This window comes from Zootermopsis nevadensis, unplaced genomic scaffold, assembly GCF_977971745.1.
Source record: "Zootermopsis nevadensis isolate Lab colony 2312 unplaced genomic scaffold, Znev_1.0 Znev_ptg000007l, whole genome shotgun sequence".
NCBI classification, from domain to species: domain Eukaryota; kingdom Metazoa; phylum Arthropoda; class Insecta; order Blattodea; family Termopsidae; genus Zootermopsis; species Zootermopsis nevadensis.
Window position 1 is genome coordinate 14,796,531 of NW_028259139.1, and position 27,770 is coordinate 14,824,300.

Below are 27,770 nucleotides of genomic sequence, written 5' to 3' on the forward strand. Positions count from 1 at the left end.
GATTATTTAATCGTCAGAAAAATCGGGCTTTAGCGTCAAAGGAACAGAGTGATAATACTTGGCATTACATGACGTCCCAGCTCGACTGGCCAGCCAGTAACTTCACCGCGTATGAAACTCGACGAGGCGCCATAGAAAGGTCAGCATGCTCACAATACGTCTGTCTGTCTAGTCCTTGTAGGGACCAAGCTGGGCCGGTTCACATTGCAGAGACAAGATGATGACTATGGTCTATGAAGACCTTGGTTGCCTAAATGAATACGTGTGTCGCCAGCTGACGTGCCGTTACATGCGAACTGAGCGTCCTCTGTATTGATGGATGGCATTGTTGAGCTAAAATAAGACAGAGTTCTTTTTCTCGTGTGGCCTTTGCTTCTGAACTTATGTTTTTTTCCTTATTTGTTTGTTGCTTATTTATTTTCCGCCTCTCTTCCTTGTGCCTTTCTTACTTATTCCTCCTTTGTTTTCATCTTCTCACTCTTCTGTTTGTTAGTTTTCTATGTCGTATTTGTTTTGTTTTTACAAAACTTATTTTTCGTTTGTTTCGTGTTTCACTTTTACCTCCTCCCCTCTCCCCCATCAGGAGTGCACAGAACTTTAAAAAAATTATGCTAATTGAAATCCTTACGATCGTAAGTCCGTGGAATAATAGGATTGCGGGTTTTCTAATCCTAAAGGATGTGAACATTTGCCTGCTTTTGTTTTTTGTTTTGTTTTTCCCCCGTGTCATCCTGTCAAGCGTAACATATCGTACACCCAGCAGTTCAACCGCGTGCCTGAAGATGTCTCGGCGATAGATCAGGTCAAGGATCATATTCGGCCGGGCAGAATATGATGCATTCAGTGCATGAAGAGCATAACGGTGTTCTTCTATCTTGATCTCCAAAACCAGTCAACGGATTTTGATTAAACTTGGTATTTTCTACATTGAAAGGTACTAGACCAGTTCTATATTGGTCCTCACTTATTACAAGCACTAAAATTAAGAATGGATCATAATACAAGTTAATGTAAATGTACGACTTTTTGTTATATGTATATAAAGTAGAGAATTGTTGGTTGGTTGATTTATGATTTTTTTTAAATCACTACTTTAAATCGTGTTATATTACTTTCTTAAGCAAAAATAAGTGATGAATTATATTTTTATGTGAAAATGTGTTGCCAAGTATTAATTTAGATTTTACCATTATTAATGCAGGGAATAAATAAGTAGTTTTTCCAAATTTACGTATTTGGGAACTTCATTAGCATGTGAGTTCATGATGATGCCAAGGGAAGAATAAATTCTGGAAATTTTTTTTTATTGTTCGGTTCAGAAACCTGGTATAATTCTGTCTACTTTCAAAATGTCGATGTTCAGAGAAAACAAAGCAGTAATTTACCAGTTGGTTTTGCATTGGTGTAAAACATAGTCTCTTAACTTGAGGGAGGAACTTTCCAGGGGTTCAAACTTATGAACGATTTAGTAATCGCACAGTAAATTTTAAATTAACTCTGGAATAATGCTGTAAAGTAGAAGGTGGAAGACAGAAATAGGAAAGAAGTTTTGTTATAAATGTGTCATACAGCGTTATTTCAGAAGCGACATGAATTACTGTGTGGCTTACGTACCAGATGAGACATAAATTCGTGAAAATGTTTTGAGGTCAAACCTTAAGCCAAGAATTTACACGTGACTTTCCAATTATTCGCCCCTTACATACTCTGACACAAAAGTGATAGTGGAACCATGGTTCCGTAGAATTTGACGTAAATACGTCTATACGGAAAGGAAGTTTATATATTGGCTTTATTCTAAATATTTCCTTTATACATGCTTTACAATTGAGTAAAGTTTGATTGAGACATTGCTTATTCAACTTGAATTAGTTACGCTTAAAATGGGTCTGTGGTAGCTGAATGTAATATTAAGTAATGTAATTTAATGTAATGTAAGGTAATGTATTGTAATGTAAGGTAAGGTATGTAATGTAAGGTAATGTATTGTAATGTAAGGTAAGGTAATGTAAGGTAAGGTAAGGTAATCTAATGTACTGTGGTTTCCAAGGTAACCATTGTTGTTTATTTGTTGATAAACAGATGACGTTTCCCAGGTAACATAACAATGAAGTTACACTTTTTCGTTACACTTTTTGCCGAATGACACTGACCCTAAAATATAGACGTATTTACGTCAAAAAATACTTCACGACACGAGAAAGCTCCATATTAATTCCCCGTGCTCAGACATCGAAGTAACGGGTAAAGAAAAAACTAAAACCGGTCGACCCTTGAAAAGTGATCGCTGAATTAATTAATACAGGTAGAATGTTGGACCACCCTGTTACAGACAGCCTCGATTCAATGACTCTGCGTTGTAACAGTGTCACACCCAAGCATTGTGTGTGCGTCCCGTTCATTTACCTTTCAAAAAGACCACTTCCTGGAGACAGGGCGAACTTCGTCACCCTGAACGGTCAGGGCAAAATTTCCATAGACGCTTGCACGTTCAATCAAGCCACTTCTCTGTGTCACACGGATTCGGGGGAACAGTGCAAAAATGAAGTTTGTCTAGTGTTGGTTTATGGCTTAAAAAGGAGGGGCTTCGACGTATTCCATCTGTCTCACTCCTTTTTTTAACTACGCACCGAAAACTTATATATTTTTTTTATTTCACAGAACATCGGAGTTTTTTTAATGTAAGCGGGGAAAGATTTTGGGAAATTTGATCTTGTTCTTCCGGGTTGTGACGCCGTGTAGTCTGGTATTTGGGGTATTTAGTTGGGAGGAGCGTCGCCTTTATTTTAAGGGTATATTTTGTATGTTATTGCACTAAGTATCTCCTCCGCGATGTCCAGAAACAATGATAAAACCATATATTTAAATATTTTGCTTGGGAATTGACTGTGCGCAGTAGAAGTGAGTCTCGCCGTGGCGACGCTGTGGCAAGGTCATCATCAGAGCGATTAACTAATTGGTGATGAAGAGAGAGAGAGAGAGAGAGAGAGAGAGAGAGAGAAAGCAGTCTGTGACAGATTAATATCTGCTCGCAAGCAGCGCTGCAGTCTGATTTTAGGTGCATTCAGTCTCACGCACAATTGAAACTAACTTCTGGTAACGAATTACAACACATTTTTAACACGAAAAAGTGTGAGCCTAAAATTACACGTGTCTGGTGTTTCATTAACTACCGCCAAAAACCGAAATAACTGAATACAGAGTTAATGTTGTTGCCAAGTTGATTTTTTACTTTCTGGATAAAATTAACCTATTTTTTTGTTAGTCTTTCTCTCATCCATTTTTACCCGTAGGTGTCGAGGTTTTTTATTTATTCATTCATTTTGATCTATTTGGACAATGGTAGGACTCCTTGGATGAGTGATCAGCCCATCGCAAGGCCTCTACTTGTACAAACACGGAAAGACGCAAACATCCATGCCTTGAGTGGGACTGGAACCCACGGTCCCAGCGGCCAGGCGCACGAGGTCCATTCCTCAGATCGCGTGGCCACTGCGGCCGGCCCTATCTTTTTGTAAATTGCATAATTCTTTAGAGTCCATTAACTTACATTGTCAAGACCCTATTTCAGACTGAGCTATGTCACTCCCACCTCGGAATTATGCCCTGCCACCATGTTCGTATTTTGCCAACACTATTTTATAAACTTTTAAGGTGTGGTGGTCTCTGGTGGCTTGATGTTCGTACCAAGTTTTGCTCACCACAGGCTTGATAATACAGTATAAGCTTATCTGCCCCACAAAAAATTAAGAAAATCCGCTACAAACCAGTGTGTATCATTCCATATATTCAAATGTTTAATTTTTCAATCTCATAATCATCGTTATGCGATGGCATCGCCATGATGGGTGCGGAATGTTTCGACTTTAAAATTGGAGTCTTGTTGCAGGAGGTTAAACTGTCAGTCACGTAATCTCTTGGACAAATATCAACACCGGAGCTGACTTTAATCTTAACGAAGTTTAAAAAGAGCCCCCTGAATGTAATTCCTCGCCGCACTTTTAGCTTTCGATATATTTTCATTAATGCATTTAAGCAATGGCTTCCAATGTGTCGATATATACCGTTTTTCCACGCACCTTTCCCCACTTACGTTGCGATGGAGAAAAATCAGCGTGGCAAAACGATATATATCGATGTGGTCTTGACACTAACTCCACTCTATTTTTAGTCGCATAAATTAAGCTATAACACTGGTTTCACATTGTTTAGCCGTCTTCAGTTGTCACCAACTAACAATATCTTCTGATTTATAAAATTTTATAAGCCTTTTGACAACAGTTATTTTCCCCCAACAGTCTAGTTCAGTATCGTGAAGGTTATTTGACTGTGCAGTCGTGCCTAAACGTCGCTCCGGTATTTGCAATGTGTTAATTTGTAGGCAGTGTAATCGCAATGTTGCAGGTCCATTGAAAGACGGGATAAAATTGAATCAACAGTTTATAGGTTAGGTTTCCTCGACAATTATTAATGCGGAATACAGACATCAGTCTGTGGCGTGCTGTGAAGTGATTCTAAAGAAATCATTCAATGCAAATAAGTCATTACGACATGAGGAAACTGAACACCGATCTCTGGTTTATCATGATGAATCTTTTAATGACGCGTTGAAGTTATAGAGAAAACTAACCCCGACGTTTCAAGGTACTACCAGCAAAATATATTGCTGCTCAGACAAAGATTTTGATTTCTCAGAGAAGGTGTAGTTACACTGCATCCGCTCTCTTTGTCAGGTAGCGCAAATAGCAATAAGAATTCGACACACGAAATATATTTTGTTATAGGCAAGCGATGAAATCAAATTTTGTCAAAGTAGTTTGTTGTCATGGAAACTAAATTCCGGAAACGCTGGCTACTTCTCAGTTCAAAATATTTTGTCTTCCAGTCTGATTTCCAAGAACCTGTCTGTTGTTTTGTATGGGTGCGAAACATGGTCTCTCACTCAGAGGGAGGAACACAGATTGCAGGTGTTTGAGGATATTTGGGCCTGAGAGAGAAGACGATGGGACATGGAGAAAACTGCATAATGATGAGCTTAAAAATCTGTACTCCCCAGTATTGTCAGGGTGATTAAGTCGAGAAGAATGAGATGGGCGGTGCATGTGACGCGCATGGATGGGGAGACCTAGACATAGAGCCAACAGTCGTTGCAATTCTAGTTCTGATCCACATTTGCATGATGTTCGTGGATTAAATACTGAATTATTGTTTTGGAAATCTGAGGAAACTACTTTTCAAGAGATATTTTTGGAAAGGTATCTTACTTTTGTGAGAAAACGAGGGATATAGTGAAGGAACTTCAGTGGATTTTGTGTTGACGGAGTCCCTTCTGCTTTTGGATGACCATCTGGACTTTAAGCCGTCGTCGTTGTCAATCCATCGGCACGTGTTCGCTGCCAGAACCTTGCCTCAGATTTAAAACGATTATTTCTTGTATGTCATTCATTCAAGCAGTAAATTATGCAAAATCTAGTGCTTTAAATTCAAGAATTCTCTGAAATGGACACTGTCATATGCAATGTCAGGTGATTTACGAGGGCAACGTCGGAATATATATTTGTATGACTCACGAAGAGCTGAAGTAATTTTCCCATCAAGAATTTGTTGAGCTAATACGTGTTGATGGATAAAATCGCATATTTGTCAGACGTGTTTGGATTTTTTAATGCACTGAATGTTTCTCTGCAAGGTCAGCGTGGATTATATATAGGTTTGTAGGTATGACAAAATTAAATATTTTTCAGATTAAACTGAACGAAAAGACGGATATTCCTAGTTTTTGCTGCTCGCCTTGAAGAGCAGGAAGTACGAAGGGGACTAAAATATGTCAAATTATTTTCTTTTAACAGATCACCGTCACATATGACGTTGTTGACATGACAGAAATTTCACGAGAGAAGCTGATCTGAATTATAAATGACAGTCAAAAAATTGGATCGCGGATTATCCAGCACTTTGGGTAATTGTTTTGAAGATTTCGCCATTCCGTGGTTGGATGTCCACTTGCTTCAACCGTTTCGAGAACTGTGAAATGTCGGGAACAAAATTAACGAGGCCTCCCAGGCGAATTTTCCGTTGTCTGCATTCTTTGCATTTCGTAGTTATCGGAAAACAGGGCGTGAATGTAGTACGTGAATAAACGTCTTTATTTTTGTTAATTATCGTGTTTTAAAAATTGAGGCCTCTCCTCAAATAATCTTGTGTGGTACTTTTATAAAGAAATTACTCTCAAACTTCTAATCATGGTCGATTTAATATTTAATGTGTGGTTATAATATCGATTACGAGTTTGCCACCCAGAGCAAAAGATGGAAGATGTTTTGCCCCAGAATTGTGGTATACATCGTTTTTTGGTGTGTGAAATTGAAATTTTATGCTAGAGATCGCGAGATTAAGAATTTATAAAAATGAGTTCGCCGTTGGTAGAAGTTTTAGAATTCATATTCTTGAACAGTGTTCCACAGCTGATGTACCGGGGCACGCTGATAGTATGTCAGCACGTCACAGTTAGAGAAAGGTGATGTCTTAACTTTCGTAATTATAATGAGGAATACACACACTGGTTCATCGCCGATAGTTTTATTGTAAATGGGCGTGTGAGGTTTTGTGCGGCGAAGTCTCGTGGTACGTTGTCATGTATCTTTAAGAAATTAGGGTGTTATGCCAGTGGAACAATGTTCTTGAGGAAACAATTTGTGTGATTTTTCAACAAATTGAGTACCGTCTAAGATGGCCCTCCTTTCTTATAGGCCACCTTTCATAACTATTTTTTTTACGTTGGTAAGTGGGTTGTTTATTGTTTAACGTTACCATTACCTTTTCGCGGTAAAATATGTTATGAAAGCAGAAACATTGACTATTGGTTACATGAAGAAGGTTGTTTGTTGGGAGAAATAGCGAAGTGAGCTGAGCTTACTTGACGGTTTATAAGACAAATTTCAGCAATTTGTTGTAAGAAGGTAATGACTACAAGCTTAGAATAACAAATTAGTATTTTAATTACAGGAAATTGCAAACGACCTTGATGAAGTCAAGACTGTCAGAAGAAAGAGGAGGTCGGACTTCTCAAGAAACCATAGTTCAATAAAGTAGCTGATGAAATACCATAATATTTATTGACTTAGGAAAGTTAACCTTGGTAGAGTAATATGAAGCGTGCCAACACACATATCCGACTAAAGCTATTATTTACGTCTCATTTAACGACGGTCGAAAGCAGCAATTGTTCAGAGCTCATTGACGCAAAGCACGCCGCCGTCGCTTGGCGTTCTGAAGTTGAATCTCGACGAAAAAGTATTGAAGAATTCAGACTCTTCACTATTACAAGGATCAGATGGTTCATGCTGGTTACCTAACCTAAAACAAAATATATAAATATTCATCAATGCCAACAATGGATTAAAATTTTTTAAACAATGAAGTTTTGGTAAGTCTGTCTTTTAGTCTTTTTTGTCAGTGGTGCCAAAGTATTTTATTTTGGCTTATTTTACTGCAGTGAATGTTAATATTTAAATGCACAAACGCGTGTTATTTACTGGCTGATTTGGTGGCTGGACATTCGCAAAGGCAAACTGGTCGTTGCGAATGTCCATTCTTGTTCCATTGTCACCCAGTCAGTCAGTTCATTGCGGATTATTTTTCGTTGTCCTTTAAAAGGAGTGTCTTGTGTTGTGGTTACACTGAGCGTTAATATTGGCACCACTTGCACGTCAATGCCGGCGCGAAGGCACAGACCGTGGACACTGCTGAGGCCCGGTCGATCATGCTGTAGCTGAAGGTCAGGGGGTGACGTGCTGCGAGTGTGGTTCAGTAGTGAAGGCGGCGGCAGGTTATCCAATTACGGACAGAACTGTTTGCCACACTGAAGTGCGGACGAGTGGACCGAAGTGTTTAGAACCAGCTGAACCAGTGCTGTTGATGCAGACGGGTAAAGACGGCCATCCACATCCACATCCACAGGCGAACAAAACATGGAGCGTGCTCAAGTAATAATTATTTTATGGTGTGGGGAAATTTCTGCAAGACTGGGCCTATATGTTGGTCGTCCTCGGCGCAAGCCCGCGGAGAGCCACACTCGCTCGGCGGCGCAAGTGGACAGCAGCTTAGCCGCACTCGCAGCATGCCAGTCTGACCTTGAGTTAGAGTACGACGGAGTTAATGCTCATTTCCACATGCATGTTATGTGTTACATAATGCTTTCTCACGGTATTTGGCGCCGATGGGTAAATGTGGCAACAGCGCAACGTGTCTTTATTTTTTATTTGTTATCAGTCACTTCTACTGCGTTGAGCTAAACGTAAAGCTGCGAGGTGCAGAGGTTCTCAGATTGTGGTTATTATTTATTTATTTATATTACGGAAAATTAATTTACAGGTGTGATATTTGTTATTTGTTTATATATCTAGACATGTCTTACTGATGTAAATATACCGAGGAAAAAAGTTACCTTTTACTTTTACCAAAGCTTACAAAAAATGTTCCACGACGTTCCGCCTTCGAATTAGTACCAGTCTATTTCACGTGTCCATGTTAAAGACAATTCTTATTTTACGTTGGTGGCGTTACGGTAAAATTATTCACTTGCATTCTGAATGCCGATTCCCGGCTTAATAATTATCTGAAATTGCCCCAAGAATTTCTTTCCCGTCAACACTTGACTGTAATTTAATTTTATGTTATCGTAAATGTGCACGAAGTTACAGCTGGGTCGTAGTTTCCTCGCGTTTCGACATGTTTGGCCAAAAAAACGGGCCGAATTTCTTTGCAAAGTTTGGAGCTCCTTAAGTTTTTCCTCTGTTAAATTCGCCAGTTTCTTCAACATCTTGTCACAGCACTTCCTTCCAGCATAGTTGTCAGCTATCCGTCACCCGGGATACGTCGACGTTTTATTTTGCACTCACGAGACACGGCGTCTTGTTTTATCTCCCCAAAATTAATACAACTTCGTCGATAGCAGATTGTAAGCAAACTGCAATTGAAACTCGTGAACTATGAGAAGTGCAGAGCGAGAAATCTAAAAGACAAACATGTGTAGTAGAATATGACTGCCCGTCCACAGATGAGGCTCTTCTAACTGGAAGTCACAAGATAGTATAATTGCGTCATATTGTGAATCAAATATTAAATTAATTATTCGGTTTTTGTCCGTCTAATCACAATTATATTTAAAATTTACAAATAAGATAATTAAAATATCATTTTATGTTCCACATCGAATAATCGATTTACATTTGGAACATTTTTACAACATGTTTCGGTTTCATCGAACCATCTTCAGGTGTAAAATTATATCAACAAACTTAAAACTCAATTACAATTTCTGTTGTGTAGCTTTTTGGTGATGATTTCTGGTGATGTTCATATCCAGATTATTTTCATATATTGGAGCAAATGTCTTGTTTTGAAGTGAAATGCTTTTGATGTTCTACATCGGCCTGTAAAGCAAATGATTCAAAGAAACACTAATGAATATGAGGGAATATAGAAAACAAAATGAAATAATAATTATATAAATGGAAAGTAAAATTAAACATACCAAAGATGATAGTGGAGACACGTTTCGTGTTAAAAATTTTCTGCTGTTTCCGAAGTCATTACGAATACATGATTTGTATTTATGAGACTGCCATTAACGACGCCTTTTCAATAATAAATTTTTGGATTGCAAGTTAATTGTGAATGATAATGTGAAAGGGCGAGGTTGTGGATTATGTGATACTATTCCAGCGTTTTGTGGACCGAACAAACCCACGGAAGACCCCACACAGGAAATGCATTACTCTGGCCCAGATTCGAACTGGGAGTGTCCGGAAAAGTGATCTAGCCAGTCTACAGTGAAGTTAATTCAATTTTAACTTCCTGTTATACCGGAAGATGGCAGGCAGTGACTTCATTACTCGATGGTTTTATTAAATGCGCTGCGAACTCCGCGCATTGTTTGACGTCGCCATTGCCAACATAATTATATAATTGTTACGGCTTACAAAAACCTTCTGTTGTTTGTTTTTTATGGGCGTGATTCTTGGTATCACATTAGGAGAATAACAATTATTCCTTGAAGGTGTTTGAGAAAAGGTTAGGTTGGGTTGGGTTGGGTTGGGTTGGGTTGGGTTAAGTTGGGTTAGCTTAGGTTAGGTTGGGTTAGGTTAGGTTAGGTTGGGTTAGGTTGGGTTAAGTTAGGTTGGGTTAGGTTAGGTTGGGTTAGGTTGGGTTAGGTTGGGTTAGGTTAGGTTGGGTTAGGTTAGGTTGGGTTAAGTTAGGTTGGGTTAGGTTAGGTTGGGTTGGGTTAGGTTAGGTTGGGTTAGGTTAGGTTGGGTTAAGTTAGGTTGGGTTAGGTGAGGTTGGGTTAAGTTAGGTTGGGTTAGGTTAGGTTGGGTTAGGTTAGGTTGGGTTAGGTTAGGTTGGGTTAAGTTAGGTTGGGTTAGGTTAGGTTAGGTTACAATTAGTGTTAACGTTAGAGATGTAGAGAAAATCTCATGAGAAGGTTTATATTTTTAATATGCATAAAATTTTTAGGATGATCGAATCTAAAATGTTGGAATAGGCGGGGCGATTAGCAGATATGGGAAAGTTAAGAAGTGGATACGAAATTTTGTACAGAATGAATGGAAGAGACCATATGAAGGACCAAGGTAAGTGTTAAATAGTGCGGGAGCTTGTCACTTGGTTTCTTCTGGTTCAGGGTATAGGTAACAGGCGTTGTATCTTCGGAGTTCGTAAGAGACGAAGAATTTCTGAACCAACTGAGGGGCTTTAAGAAATTGTCACAGTGAGCAGTGACGGATTGGCAACCAGAAGATGTTCACATGGAGATGAATGTCTTCAAGGTTTTGCTCCGTGGTGTCTCATATAATACACATTTATGCTCGCCGCCTTGAGAAACTGAATCCCGCCATCAGATACGTGATGCTCCGTTGTAAGCACCCGGGACTGAGGTTTTCGCGGTCCTGAAGATGTTGCTTGTCGTCTTGTGGATTGTAACGCGTCCATGATGGAGACGACCTACTTGTGCAGGTTCGACTGGCAAGTAGTTATTGGGGTATTTTAACTGCAGCAGTCTGGGTTAATTTTGTGGCGTTCATTTAAATAGACTGGAATTTATCGGTTCCTTGTTTACAGTCGCTCTTGACGGTGTCATTGATCCCGATCGAGTGATTTTTATTTTTTTTGAGACTGTAACGTCATTTTTTGTAGGTACCAAAATACTACTTGGTGTTTTAGTCACACTACCACGTGCGTTTCGTCTCCCCATTAAATACATTACCAGGAATCCATGAAACGACTTTCAACCACATCATCCTCAAACAGCTCGTGAAAATATCACGTCCTGAAACTGTAATAAGATGATTGCTGATAATTAGTGCTGTACAGTCTGTTGGGTACAGCATACCCCATCTAGTAGCAGATGTTAAAATTGTTGTTGCATCGCGTCTCGACAATGGCGGAAGGACGGAGCAGTCGGTCGAAGGTGATCTTGTGTGTAGTTGCATCATTATTGCAAGCAAGAGAACAATCAAGCTATAAATCACATCAGCGATGCATTCAGTTTTCTATTGTTATTTGTGATTTAACTGTGCACACCTTGTCAGGTTTAAGAAGTGAAGTCATTCGAGGAGGAGTGTGGTTTGATTCCATTGCTTTATCTGATGTCAGTCAGGATTCCTTGATTGTAACTAGTCCTCCGAGAATAAAAATGAATTAGTATCTATTTTGGGAAATCATCATTCACTGTCTGTTATTTCATACTGCATAATCGCCTTGTTCTTTGCACAGTTTTTATACGTTCATTTCAGTTTCTATGTTTTCTTCTGGCTCCCTTTTTGCAAAAATGTTTCCTTATGTATGCAGCCTGTAATCATATTAGTTTATTGGTCTTGTTTTCGAAATTCTGTACGTCATTCTCCAAATGTACGTTTATCAGACATTAATTGTCTTATCATTTCATTAGACTGCACATTGCTTAATAGTTACAGTTACTTGACTCGTGGCTCCAGAGGTTAGGTTACGTGGCAGACATTTTGAAAAACAAATGAACTCTGTCATATGGAGGTAATGCCACAATTATCTCGACAGTTGAAAAACGCCAGTGCTTCTTACGCAAAACAGTTTTGAAGGACAGAATACTGCAGACTGTTTTTCGACATTGAATGGTTTTTTACTTAACTTTAGAGGTAAATAAGTTATTAGCTTGTGTTATTTCAGGCATAGTGAGGCATTTATGGGACCTGCGAGTTGCGGTGGCTGAGAATTTACCGGCCAAGAAACTAAATTTTGAGTGGTTATGAAGAAGTCCATTTGTTTTCCCACTGACTAAGCAGTGATTATTAAAAGCAAAACAACATTTTAACAGACGCGGTTTTGACAAACATTAAATGAATCAACCCTAGAACGGATAACCCGATTTTAATTACATTTAATATTGACGAATTTTTGCGAAAAATTGTCGAATCATTAAAATCTTTATTTATGCCGAAACATTCTAAAGACTTTTTTGCATAAGAACATGAATACTTTTTGAAATTTGTCACAAATAATTTCGTAAACAGATAAAGGTGATAAATAATTTGTATAAATGTTTTCTTAGTGTTGTACGATCATCGTGTTGGACATGCACAAAGTCTTTGGTATACATAAATTGATTATGGACAAGGTCCATAATGTTCCAATGTTGGACAAACTACCGTCACAAACCTTTTATTTTATTTAGTGTTCTATCTGAGGACAGGTCCATATGAACAGGATCCTTCCATCCTTTTCTCGGACTGGGACCTGTTCATATACGTTCTTGGCAGATGATCCAGAAGTGGTTTGCCATTGCCTTCTTCTGTGTGTGATTGGAGTAATTGTTGGGATGCCACGGAGAAACCGGGGAAGCCCCCGGAGGAAAACTCCGTGTTGCCTAGACCACGGCCTTGCCCAACACAAGTTATAAATTCGGGCACCGCCGGGAATCGAACCCGAGACCCCAGGATTACAAATATTTATATTTTAGCATACTTTGACTATTATTTACCGCAGTATTAATTAAAATAAATATGATCAAAGATGGCGTATTTCGCAGTTTAGTTTATCTTTTGCTCACAGTCGAGCTAAGAGTCACCAGGATACCATTCCATAACAAATTCAGAACTGCCGTGTCATGAGCACAATGACGTAGTAAAAGTGCACTAAACTAGGTACAATGTGAACGCGACGCCCTGAAAGAAATTATGGCGCCATGACTAACAAACGAGTGACTTACTGCTGATCTGTGGTAATTGACTGAAGACAGTTAAGAAATCTGTCGTGTCACTACCGACTTTAGTCGTAATGCGGCTGGCAGCGCGTACCACCTTTTAACGGTAAGCCATCGTTAAGGGCGGTCAGTAGCCATTCACAATAATTAGTATCATCTTACAGTAATGATCGTGGCGCCAGTCATTATAAATAATGGCATCTAGCCCACTGGAGTTGGAAGTTCGTTGCAAATTCATTACAGAGGCATAAATTATTTCTTCTCTGAAGTACTGACCTACAACAGGGTCATGGATGTTTCAATTAAATAAGATTTAGGCGCGCGGTTTGAATCTTGTAGCCATTTTGTATACAGTGAGTCGTTTGTTATGAACTGCGTAAAATTCCATTTGGGCTTTATTTGAAGCTGTTTTTAGATGTTCGCAGATCAAAACAAAACGAAACATTCTGTAACTTTTGGTGCAGACTCTAGGACTTGTTCTTGAACCTGGAATACATAGCGGGGTCCAGATTGACCCCCAACAGACAGTGCTGCCATCTATATACGTATCTCTCAGCCTGTGTCCCCTGAAATGCTGCTTGTGAACGTAATTTCAATTGACACAGTGACCTTGTTGTATTCAGGCCTGTGCTTTGATTAGACTATAACAGACGCGCTGTTGTAGGACCTGAGTGTAGCTAGAAATCCCCCCCGCCCCATCCCGCGTTTCCGTTTGAGTCTTCTGTGTCATGTTCTGGTCGTTTCTTTTCTTTCGAGTTTTTACGTAATTTTAACGTTTCGTTGGGCTACAAGTGGACCCTGTATATGCATCGGTGATTAAGAAAGTGTCTTATGCAGTCCGGGGTTAGGTGGTTCAGGGATGAAACATTTCGTTGTGGGATAAATACGACGTGATTAGTGTCAAAAGACCGTGTCTTCGAATCATGACATCCCGCCTACATATCAGGAAATAGCATCAATATTGTTACTGTGAAAGAAATTATATTATAGTGGTGACAATATACATAACGCTGGCGACCATCAAACATTCACTTTTATGAGATATAAATAGTTTCCAGATGGTTGGGAAATTTTCAGTTTTATTTTCAATCAGCTACGTATTACTAAACTTAAATGTTATCGGCAGCCATATTTTTGATCATGGGGCAGAAGGAAGCCGTATCTTTTGCCATAGGTTTCCCGTTATTTATTTTAATTATGGACCTACTGAAGGAAGAAGCGGATTGTCGTTGGACATTTCATTTAATAATTCTTTTCGCACTGTATGTAAATACCTTAAGTCTCAAAGCACTTAACTCAGTGTTTCCCAAGTTCCTTTTTAAAAGAAGTCCAAGTGTTGACGGTCTTAGAAAAAAAAGACGCTAAAGCGATGGAGGAAATACTTTCGTAAGATTGCTCATAATTTGTGTCTTGGACGGGCTTATAGCTCGTTTGGAAGAGATAGCAAAAACATGCAGAATGGATGGATAACAGTCTGTTAAAATGTATCTTAAAGAAATATGGTATAAAACTTGTGGGATTGATTCAACTGTCTTAGGGTTGTGTTTTAGCGGGCTGTTGTGCGGACGGCCCGCGGGCAACTGAAGGACGTCTCTTCTCTATGGGAACACAAATCTTCCAGTAATTTGGCTTCATTATGAGTGATGACGTCATCACGCATGCACCGATTGTCATGGATAATGGCTTCAACATCCTCTCGCCTCACGTGTTTGACAATCCGTTATGATGGTGTCAACGGTTCAGAGGAATTTGAAAGTACGAATTTAGACCGGACAGCAGTGCCACAATCTCCATGCCACATTTTATGAAAATTCTCGAGGTAATGCATGTGTGCAGGTTGATGTGAATGACAATGACGTCATCATCGGCGATTCCGTCATCTGAGGAGTCAAGCAAATAGCAAATGAAACTGTTATCCAAAGTAACCGTGTTGACGTCACCGCCCATGCGCAAAGGATCATCGGTAATAGAGGCATAACGGTCCCATCTCCTGAATTTTGGGAATCCATCACGATAGTGTTACCGAGTGTAGGAAATTGTGAAGCATTGTTTGGGATTAGCCTCTGATCTCATAACGACTATATTACGTATGTTTCATCAAAATCCGGTCAGCCGTTCTCGAGTTATTGTGTGCCAGGACATAGTTCGGAGAATCACGACAGACAACAGACATTGACGGGCCCGTAAAGTGTCCTTCGCTTACTCGAAATCGTAAAGAACATTAGAAAGAAGAAAATTAATGTTTGATAAGTATCGTGTTAGAAGCCACGGTGGTCTAGCGGTTAGAACGCTGGCCTTGTAATCCTGGGGTCTCGGGTTAGATTCCCGGCGGTGCCCGAATTTATAACTTGTGTTGGGCAAGGCCGTGGTCTAGGCAACACGGAGTTTTCCTCCGGGGGCTTCCCCGGTTTCTCCGTGGCATCCCAACAATTACTCAATTCACACACAAAAGAAGGCAATGGCAAACCACTTCTGGATCATCTGCCAAGAACGTATATGAACAGGTCCCAGTCCGAGAAAAGGATGGAAGGATCCTGTTCATATGGACCTGTCGTCAGACAGAACACTAAACAATACTAAATAAAGTGTCGTGTTATTTATTTAGAATTGTTTGTGCTTTTGTGAACTATAATTATCTGAACCTTGTCATTAGCTGTGCAGACCTTGATTCTCAAGGCAAACTGAAATCCCAGTATCATGACTGTCTGTGTGTGTGTGGTTTTTTTCAGTCAGTACTAATAATTGGTAGGCATTTAATAATATTTTGAATTGGGCTATAGAATGTTCTTTCTAGGCTGTTCTGCATTCGTCTGTACTCTGTGTATTTTACAAGATTTCTTGCGAGTTGTTGGCGCAGGGGTGATGAGCAATGCGATAGCTACTGCGCGCGCACATCCACGCTTTTTGTATCGTTTAATAACGCAGTGTGCAGTTTCTGGAAACAGCTGTCATGCTACCAGGCCGTGCCGATTGCACCTATCTACAGCATTAGGGCACCCAGTAAATTAGGTCTGCTTCATATTGGTTTTGTGATGTCTCGTTGCAGATTCAGAAGAAACGGCGCGTTGTCGCCAGGGTGCACTGCCGAAACATCAAGAACGAATGTCCGAAGCCGAGCTGCGACGAACCAGTGCTGCACCCTGGACGCTGCTGCAAAGTATGCTCTGGCGACTTCAACAGTGAGTTCAAGTTTCCGTTTCTGTCTCCTGGGCCACAAAGCGAACCCCCTTGCTGCTTCAGTTACGAGGAATAATATTGTTTAGACCTCTAGTAGGCCACTGACGTTCAGTATGACTCTATATGGCCACACACACGCTTACCGGAAGGCCTACGTCTCTGAAGGCAAACCTGAGCGTGTGTGGTGAATTTGGCCGGAAACCGAGCCTCCGATAAATCTGCAATCGCTTGATATTTTTGCCTCGAGGTTTACTGAATGTTTACAAGTCGTAACGTGAGTGGGCAGAGACGATGGTAAAGGCAGGGCTTGTAGCCACCGAGAACTTCAAATCCTCGTAGTTTAACTAAGTTTAACAGTTCCAAATACGTGTCCTCATCCATTCTCAGGTATTTACGCCAGTCAGTCGGCTCTAATAGAATTTCATTCAACAAATTTACGTGAGAATGTTTTGATCCGTCTAACCAACTTCTGACCCACTTAGAACGTTTCAACTTTCTTTTATTTTTCAACATTAAAGTAACAGCAAGACCGATTAAAATAGCATCGTCTTCACTGAACATATTTGTAGCATCGACTCAAGAATAAAAACACTGAGCACAAACCTGCCACAAAGTCTGTACGTGTGTGGACTCTCTCAGAGGTTTGAGGCTTACCTTGGAAGGTAGGCCTTCCGACGTTTCGGAAACTGGCTCGCCCCTATCCCCTTTAATTGGCCGCGACAGAATATGAATTGTCACCTGAAGACGATATCAGAAACAGCCTCCGAAACGTGTTATCTTGTTTCTTAGTATTATGAGCAATGATTAAAGCCCACAAAAAACAACAGTACTGATACTAACTTTTAGTTAAGGCATCTTCGCGTTAATGCATTTATAAAATTAAATATCCCTTCATTTTGCATGAGTTTTGCCACGTCCAGGTGAGGTTTGAGGTCCAGCCAACGTAATCTATCAAATGGTTCCCGAGGAGGGCGGGGGGTAAAGCTCACCACTGTCTTGAAACTAACGTCGAGGTTCAAAATACGTGGTGGAGTTTACGCCAACTGCAATTATAATTACGCCTTTATACAGCGGTGATGTGCATTGCTAATGCGTACCCTTCTACTGCAGCTGAAACACGCTAAATGAACGGTATAATCCGTCACATGTACCTCACAATTTCTACTCCCATCAGTAATTGAATATCGCCTGCTGATGTCCATTGAGTGATGTCATTTCAGCTTATAGCAGGTAGGTACAATGTTTTATGACGTGAAATAATTGTTATAAAACGTCAGTGGATACACTGTTATAAAAGGTGCTATAATTAGTGAGCCAGTACAACCACAGTATCTCTTAGGTTAAGTAAGTTTAACAGAATAAACATTTTCTATTCATGAAATTTCTCTTTTGAACCATTTGTATACAACTCGCTGTTGTGTTACTAAAACATGGCAGTGGTTAAACTCTACACCTGCGTTGTCACGCCCCTCTCTTCCGCCAGCCACATTCCACCCTAAATATTATCACATTCGTTATTTGTTTAACACTAACGCCATTGACGAAGGCTTACAAGTTTGTTTTCGTTTTGAAATATCACATCTCCAAGACGCATCTGGAGCACTTCTTGTAGGAAGATGGTTCATAAACTGCGGGTCGCATAACGCGCATTAATCGATGTACCGATCGATTCCTGTAGTCGATCTGCGACGGTCGATCAGCACGTCTCTCTTGATCCAAGGTTATCACAGCCGGATCTCTCTTCTCAACAGGGATTATCTTTACCACGCCTCTTCATCTTCATTTGTCACACAAAGTCCCTCCTATACAATGAGAAATGTCGTCTCTGTTAGCTGGGGTAAAGTCACTTATAGTTTCTATCTAAGGGTATCGTAGATCTGCATGTTATCCACCTCCAAGTCACCGAGACCTTCACTGCGTTCAACTCCCAGACATCCATACAAGCGAGATCTTTTCCGCAAAGGAAAAATCGCCCGAGTGGATCATCCCACCAGTAGCAGTAGGTCGTGGTCTGAACATGTCATGGCCGTCGTCAGCCAGAGCCTTTGACTTCAGCTAGAGTCTTAAGTAGCGGATCAGTTCCACAGCAACGCGTTTCGTACGCGGGGATGGTCTAACCGGGCAAGGGACGACGTCTGGAAGACTCTTCCTGTCTTTAGTTGGTTGGTTGACGTGGCACTGTGTAGAGGCGCCACTTTGCCAACTCCCGTGAAACTGAGGCCTTCTTGAGGAGCTGGCAGTCGCTCAACTGGTTAAAAACAATTTCACCGAAGATTCCTTGCTGGACTCTGTCTTGGGACAGATGAATTAAGTTCTCGTCTTCACGTTTCATTTGTTTTCGATATGTTCAACTGTTAGGATCACCATAATTGTCCCCTTAGGATTTCCGGTTAAAATTGTATACGCATTTTTTTATCGCCCGCGCAAGTACTATATTTGATTTCAAAATTCCGTAAATATTTCGCGGAGAATAGCTGCAAATTTTAAAACTCCTCATTGTGTAAAGGTACAATTTGGCTGCACGCGACAGAGACAAGCGACCGAGGCAGGCTACAGAGACGGGAGACGGACACATCGCAGCTTGTCGCCACACACTTCTGAGGTGACGACCGAGACATGCGGCAAAGTGTTTCTTTTCTTTGTTTTGTTGAGACATACGTGCACATATTCTGTGAAAAATGAGTACAAAAATGCTTCTAAAAAGGTTAATCGAAGAAGAAGAAGAAGAAGATGATGTGTTGCTGTGTTATTTGTTGCGAAAGAAACAAAGAAAACCCATGAGTTCAATATTCAAAACCAGACGTGAAGAAGGTTCTTTCTGTCGGTGGTCAGTGGTCGGTTTTCTGCTACTAATTCTACCAATTGCTCATCTTGGTCACCAGTAAATTTAATTTCTGCCATTATTTTACTCAACAACACACGTGCTGCCTGAGCCCGTCGCGAGACACTACTGGTCCGAGAGCGGTCGCCTGTGCTTTGTCTCGCGCTCGTAATTGTACTTAATACGATTGTACAGAGAGCAGACAGGAAGCGACCAGTCTCGGTGTCGCAATTCTGTCGCCTGCCTCGGTCGTTTGTCTCTGTCGCGTGCAGCCAAATTGTACCTTTAGATTTAAGATTTTGACGCCGGTGCGGTGGATGATCATGATGTCCTTCTGGGTTTCGACGTCGTGTAGACTCGTCCGTATATGCCAACGTTCGGGAGAATAATACAGTCACCGTCTCCACTTTAGCCCTGAAGATGGAGACATTATATTTCTCCGAAACCTTCGCATCCACCAACGAATTTACACTCCGCCAAAACCCAGAAGGACATCATCATCGTACGGTTTTGTGTCCGCTCTTGACTCATACATTCGTTTCCTTAACCGCGCTCTGTTTGAACATGAAGCGTGCTTGTGTACGGAGCGCGCAGCCTGAACTACATAGACGTTCGGGGTGAAGAAATGATTCGCGCCCGTCAGAAGGTCTTGCATAAGAGGCGCCAGCCCTCAACGAAAGGCCATCCAGTAACCTGTGGCAGCTGGACCTGCTGACCTTGCCTCGCTCCACATCAGTAGCGCTCGTACGCAGATCGCTGAACTTTCGCTCGGTGTCTTGAGGGCGTACATTATTTGCGTTTCCCAGAAATAACTGAGAAAAATACCGTGAGAGACTTAGCTGCCTGTTAGGCGAAATTGTGAAATGGCATATATTACCTACTGGTGCAGAGAACCTCATAGAAATGCTGTGATTTGACGGTGGTGAGATTGGTTTTAGAAGTAAACTCAGACAAAGAGAATTAGTAAAATCTTTTGTGTTCCGTCGCCAGATGGCAGGGACAGAACTATCGTATACGGAATAAACAGATCTTTAGAAAATGTAGTAATGTTTAAATTTTTGATCACGACATTAATAAATCAAAATTGGATTCCCTAAGAACTTAGGAGGAGTTCAGACCCTAAGAACGCTGATGCTACCTACCACTCACTTCAGAAATGTTGTATCAACCTGTTACGTTAAACTTTATCAGTGAACCCGCTGTGTGGTGTCACATTTTGGTCGTATGGATGCGAACCTTGGGCTGCAGCAATGAGAGGACGCTGTCTGAGAATGTGAGACCGACTGGGGAGAGGCTGGAGAAAACTGCGTAACGAGGAGCTTTCTCTTAAGAAACATTGTTGGGTGAGGTGAGCGGGGTATGTAGCACGCAACGATGCTTACAGCTAGAGAACCTAAATAAAAAGGCAGATGGGATGAGACGCCGTGATCTCAAGCCAATGCTCAGTTTGTGAGGGTATGGACTGGATTCAACTGGCTCAGAATGTGATCCAGCCGCGCGTTCTTGAGGACATAACAAATCTTCAGAGTCCTTAAAACACGAAGTGTTCGAAAAATAGCTGCCTTCTGAGTTGCTAAGTATCTTAGAAGTGTACCGACGTTTCGGAGGTGTTTGATGCCTCCGTCTTCAGGAAGATGCGTAAGTTCCGTGCAGCTTAAATCATGTAAAACATTCAAGGAGCGCTGTAGAAGTCATATGAGGACGAACCGCGAATTGTGTGTAGTTGGCTATGTTGGTAGCATTGCTAGCAACTGGTTCGAGCTTTCGGGACTTCCGCTACTGAAATTTACATGTCACGTTGCCTCCAGTTCATGGAATATCGCCTTTTAACGGAGCGGAACGCATTTTTTCTGTTACACACCTTTCCCTATCCACCATTTGGCCAGGAAATGGCTACACTAGTCAGTTTAAGACTTTGACCTGACATAAAAGAACAATCAAAATAAAACTAACTCTGTGCAACAGAGTCCTATTACGGAAGCTAATAGTCGCTCAGCTATTCAAAACATTCGCCGCCTGTTATGGAACCCGAAGGTTCACTCCCTTTGTCACAAGAGTCCGCCACAGGTCCCTATCCCGAGCCACATGAATCCAATCCGTACCCAACATTCCTTCGCACCTATTTTAATATTATTCGCTGTTTACCCCTAGGTATTTCAGTGGCGTTCTTCCTTCAGGATTTTTATCCAGAATTGTGTGGACTTCTTCTCTACGACCTTCCCCATGCGTGCTACATGTCACGCTCATTTTATCCTTCATGAAGCTCATTATGCAGTTTCCTCCACCGTCCCCCTACGTCATATCTCTTGGATCCACGTATTCGTTAGCAGGATTTGAGGATTTCGCTGCGGTGAGTCAGGAGATGATTGTCTTCTGGGTTGTAGCGCCGTGTAGTATGGTAGAAGTTTACCGACGTTTCGGAGGTCCTTGCTGCCTCCATCATCAGGGCTATGAATCATAGCCATGCCCAGAACACAGCCATCTTCCAAATATTTCTCGTCAGAAGCTTTACTCTGCGTTCATCACTTAAGGTCAAAGATGATAATAATTTTGAACTGCGTGGTACCAGATATTCCCGGAATTTAATCTGCGCCCAATTTCTTCGTGAATAAAGTTTTGGTCCGTGTCGCCGTTGCCAAATGTTTGAACGTTGCCACATTTTCGAAGTATTTATTATCCATCTTAATGATTTTGTCCTGGAGCCTGGTGACGAGACTTTAACGCATTGGTCCACATAGTTTTCTCCACGTTTGAGCATCTGTGTTTTTCTTTATCATATTTATGTTTCCGCCCTAAAGGTTAACACCTTCCAGAAGCTGATGGCGCCCATTCGGTCCCACCGCCTTCTTTACTTGTAGCCTTCTGTTCGTGTATTCTAAAGGAAGTTGTTGCTTAACATCATTCTGAATAGGAAATGCATCAGACAAATATTTAACAATACATACTTTATTACATTTTTATTTAAACTCATTATAAATCTTAATTCAGTTCCTGTCGCGAAAAAATGACTACACTTTCTCTCTGTGTTCCTATGTGGAGCATCGGGACCTCCTTTCGGAGGTTTCCTTGATCTATTTAGGCATTTGGAGGGACTCCGTGGATGAGTGATCAGCCCCTCGCAAGGCCTCTACGGGACAGCACGACAAATAAATAGGCGGACAAACATCTATGCCTTGAGTGGGATTCGAACCCACGGTCCCAGTGTCCGAGCACACGTGCCCCCCCCCCCCCCCTGCCTCAGACCGCGTGGTCACTCTGATGCCAAAATTAATAATTATAATATATTTTTTGATTGTTAAAGCAGTTGGGACGTTACCACTAGGCTTTTGAAGGGTTTAATAACCTCACTAAGGACTCCCTATAATTTCTTCTACGTAGGGAAACCATGACACATTAATGTTAATTAATATTCTTGATAACAATGATATTTGTCGATAATTACTGCAGTGTAATTGCTGTTAGAATAGGATATTCCTTCCACTTCCCCGGTAAAGTAATGGTTTGCCTCCTGCTTGGATCAATTCAGCCAGAATTTTATAAATTTTCAGCTGAAATCTCAAACCTTAAACTACGCTCAGCCTGTCTTAACATTGTTAACGCCATATTATTTCATTATCTGACTGAATAAAACCAGCGTTTCGCGTGTACGTACATAATACTGTGAAAATCTTCAAGAAGATCGCTGTCTTCTGGGTTGTTGCGCCGTGTAGCCTGGTAGAAGTTTACCGACGTTTCAGAGGACCTTCCTTCTTCGATTATCAGGGCGATGAGTAAGTAATGAATGAGTACTCATGGTCCTGATGATGGAGGCAGTAAGACCTCTGAAACGTCGGTAAACTTCTACCAGGCTACACGGCGCAACAACGCAGAAGACGGCCATGTTTATGCGTTTTGTTTCTCCGAGGGTCTGCAGAATCGAAATGCCTTTGTGATTATTCGTCTCTTGTAGTTTGCAGGTCGTTTATTACAGATTAAAGTACATTCTCGACGAATTTAATTAACTGTGGATATATTACACCGAATATATTCACAGGATGGTAGTTATCGAGACAGCCTTATGGCAGTTTATTGCCTCTATTTGTATTTATCACTTTGGTGACTCGGGTTTGAGGTTACCCAACGTCGAGAATTAGTGGTTAGCATTCCTGCTTCGTATTCTGCAGGTCCCGGTTCAAGTCTCTGCCCAGAGACTGGCTAACCCGACTGAGCTTCTTCGTGGTTTTACTCAGCTCTTGCAAGTAAATTCCGGGAGGGATAGCTCCTTAAAATAGGCCACGACCGCTTCATTTCACGTCCTCTCCATTTCCGTCTCTAATTGGGCGCTGTGATCTTGAGACGCTGATAGCGTCGTTAAATTATGGATAAATAAGATCTGAGGCCGGTGTGGGACACGGACCCAACAGGAAGTACGGTTGTTACAAGTGGAGGGGGAGGGAGGGTGGTGAGACGCCGCGACACGGCGATGAACTGAAATTAGTGTGACAACATCCGCTGTACCTACATCAGACCCGATAAATAGAAATAAAGCAAAAGGCGTCATTGAACGTCACGTACCTTGTCCTTCCTCAGAACTTCGCACCCCAGTGAGACAATTTGAATGCGACCGTCCTTCAAAAACTGATAGTCGCTCAGCTGGTAAAGAAATTATCTGCAGGTTCATTGCCGTTCAGCTGTATCCAATATCGAATTCGTCCTAATTGACTCCTCCTTTATGATACCTTTTAATATTCATATTTCTCAAATAGCCTTCTCGATTCATGTTTTCTGATCAAGATCTTGTATAAATTATTCATCTGTCATGTGAAATTAATCTTTATGTTATTTTTTCCACTTTTGTTAATTTCCTTTCTCATACGTTCGACGATTTTCCTCGACACTTTGTTCCAGTACCCTCAATTAGGATACGAGGCCAATTTTGATGACTCATAAACCCACAATTCTAGGAGTTAAGACAGTTGTTATTCCCAAAAGCATGTAGAACTGAACCCGACGCAGTAGAAGTCTGCAGGAGCAAAAAGTCTAGAATTTTGCTCGGTCCAAAGACTATTTGTCCCGTTCGTGCCCGAAATACATTGCTACCCTACCCCAGCCACGAAAATACCCGAGAAAATCAGGGCGGTGGGATTTTTTTTCGGGACCACACTGTGTCACGATCGTAAGATGAGCGCGTTTACGAAAAACGTTTTCTTTGCGAAAAATAAATAGCCCGAGAAAGCCCGCGAAATGCTATATACAGCGTTTGATTGGTGTAATTGAATCTGAACAAGGCCGGAGGGCAAAGACCCCGCCCGTGCAGACATCTGCACACAACTGTTTAAATTCTGAAAGGAAAAGCCTGGACAGAAATCGTTCCCTGATTAATTTCTTTTCTGAAAATAACATACAAAGAAATCGTATTTTTATTTCGCGTTTGAAATATACCCACAAAAGTGATATTATTGATTTGTGTTCTGATGAAAATATTCAATCATACTCTACGAAATGTTATTTATATCGATTGTAATAATTCTTTACCCGAGTTATCTCTGGTGACTTTCCATTGTTCGTGTCTCTTTCCGTTGTTGGTAAAATTAACTTCTGCACAAATGATACCGCAGCGAACATGGGGGCTTAATAGCACGTGCTACAGAAACATAAACAGTCCCCATATTTGTGCGCGATCTAGCTTAAAATGTACAAAAGCACTTGGCTTATGGAAGTTCAGTGATCCGCCATTTACTGACATCTACAGTCTGATGTACGAATTTTCTCATCGAATTAATAGGGCGGAAGAGATAATATTGTCCCGAGTTAACTGAGGTTAATACTTCTTACAAAAATCAAGCCCCAGATATCCAGGGATTATCAGGAAAGAGGTTAAGGCAACAATCTTCAAATGATTTCGAGCACCAGAGTGTGTTTCTGCTCTTAAATTCCGCGTGCAAGGTAAAGTCTATAGTGAGGTTATGTATAATTAGTGACGACTGTCAATATTACTTTAAGCATGTTTTAAAGCACCCATGGATGCATGCTAAAGCCATGGCTTCGACTCTCACTGCCCGTTGGTTATCTTACCGATTGTTAGCAAGACCTTGACTCTGTTTTCTCATGGCTTCGACTTAGTAGGTAAATGTAGCTGCAGTTGTGCATTGTTGTATTTGGGACGTACCAAAGTCGAATCTTGACTGGGTTAAATGCTATCGTGGCATATTATTTTTCGTGTTTTTCCTCAATATTTCCAACTGAATAGATCCTTTATGACCATCTCCTTCCGAATCCTTCCTGTACAATTCGTGATATCGTTATAAGCAATATAACCTTTGCAGTTGAAAGAGGGTGTTTAAATAACTGAAATGTCGTAACAGTCGGTGTTGTGGTTGTGGCCCGAAACAGCCCCCCCTGGGTCTCGTAATGTGCAAGGACTGCCCTTAAAAATGTCCGTTGAATTACATCACATATCCCCATCTCAGCGCGAGGTTCCGTATTATGTTGGTGCTGGTATTTGTAAACAACCATCTACAGCCATCTACAGAGAATCTTTGGAACTGAATCGTGGCGCCAATTCTGTAACTCAGGGATGGCAAACTATTGACGTCAGTGCCAAGTCTGGCGCTGGTTCAGAAGTGAAGTTCATTGTGGTAATATAAACTAAAACTAAGTCTTTTAATTAAATCTGATGTTCTGATTCCAAATCTGGACGTGCACATTTTACATCACGTCGCAAGTTTCAGTAAAACTGCAATTAACATTTTCCATACATACGGTAATAAAGTAATCATCGCTTAGTGAAAGTTGGCAGAACTGGATGGTATGGGTGTGTCATAAGCACATTTGAAGCCGATTGTCTTTTGTGTTGGCTTTGTTTTTCTTTGGATAGATTACTCTTCAGACAACATGGACATATGACACCATCAAGAAAACATTTTACGTCTGGCTGTAACAAGTATATATCAAAAGTTGGTTCCTGCATGCGCGTTGCGTGCGTGGTCGAATGGATAAAAGGAAAGAACGGAGTATGCCATTTGAAGTTTCCATGACAACCAAACATCGATGTCTGCAGTTTCTGGCCTACGGTAACTTTGGGTCCTAAAGTACATTATCCGAACATTCCTTCTACAATGAAGCCAGTGTCACGTGAAGAATATCTTCCTAGTGCTGTACCACCAGCAACTAACTTAAATGAACTTTATACTCTTTAATTAAGTCCAAGTGGAGTGTATATAAGACCCATCAAGTTACATTACGTAGGCTTTCCAAGAACCACTTCTAATTGAACAAAGTGAACTTTGTGGTGTATAATTCGTGATCTAAATCTGTCAAAGTAAGAAGCAGACTTCTGAGATCAAGGCTACAACAGTGGAATTTACAGGCTGGAAGTACGAAGATTTATGTGTTTACAAAGACGAATTGTCAACGTTTTATGAATTGCAGGATTCCCCTTGCGTGTACCTACTAGTAGTCGTAAGTGGAATGTCAGAAGAACTCGAATCAGTACGCAAAGCTGAAGAATGGCGATTATTATCGCGTGTCTTAAGAAGAGTTTAAAGATGGTTTTGGTGCATAATGGGGACAAGAGACTTCGATACCGCTGGGATGAAGGGAACATGACAGCAGGTCCCATATGCGTCGTCGGCAGATAAGTGGTGAGTTCAAGGTCACAGTGATTTCGCTTGAGTTACAAAATGGATTTCCGTAATATTTGCCTTTTCCTCCGTTTGCGAACAAAACGTCAAAATAACTCCTTCGATGTTGAGGACTGGCCACCGAGGGAAGATTTAGTTCCTGGGAAATGCAGCGTCGAATAGAAGGACGCTCAGTCGGTTCTTTTCCTCGGTTTAATACAAATCTGAGTCTAGTAAACAATTCTGTGAAGGGCTTTGAACAAAAAGAGTGATGCCCGAAGAAAGTTTACAGAATTAAATTCGCAAAAATATCGATGTTCTCACACTAGATTAATCTTGCATGGCAACTGTTTTGAACTTAACTCTGTTTAATTATCTAATTGGAAGCTTTCAGGTTCTCATGACAGCGCCATCCTGACGATGGAGGCAGTAAGCACCTCCGAAACGTCGGTAAAATTCTGTCAGATTGCACGGCCCACTATCCCAGACGAGAGTCATTTTCGTTTGTATGGATATTTTTAAACCATTAATTTATTATATTTTTGTAGTAAAACAGAAGATAACTTCAAGAAAAAATAATGCGGGCGTACTGCAGCGCGACACCGTGTTCTTCTTAATGATTCATTAATTAGTGTCAACCGTGTTGTGAGAGTATGACGTTTTATAATTAAAATTCTCATCTTGTTTGAATCAAAGCGATATCGAAGCAACGAGCTTTGTCATGGGATTCCTCAGTCCCTTCAGCAAAATCCTGCAATGGGGTTAGCAGGCCGCCCTTAAATTTTGAAAGCCAAGTTGCAACTGTATGTACCACCTCATTCAATAATCAGTAACTCATAATTTTACCCACATAGTGTATTTATGTGTTTTGTATGATTCTCATAGTTAAATATCGATTATTTCCATAAACATCATTAACTAATCGATCTGTCTAATA

The 27,770-nt window shown here is 40.9% G+C and overlaps 1 protein-coding gene across 6 annotated transcripts in view; it reads left to right on the top strand.

The window, feature by feature from the left end:
* Window positions 1-27,770, top strand: part of sog (chordin short gastrulation) — a 176,763-nt gene that overhangs the window by 123,354 nt on the left and 25,639 nt on the right. For 3 of the 6 annotated variants that reach the window (XM_087344412.1, XM_087344411.1, XM_087344417.1), the window contains one exon: window positions 16,281-16,413. In XM_087344412.1, the coding sequence (XP_087200538.1) occupies window positions 16,281-16,413 (133 nt within the window). Of the gene's footprint in view, window positions 1-757; window positions 935-16,280; window positions 16,414-26,121; window positions 26,855-27,770 lie in introns of those variants that run through there. The other 3 variants (XM_087344416.1, XM_087344414.1, XM_087344413.1) reach the window with 3 other exon arrangements.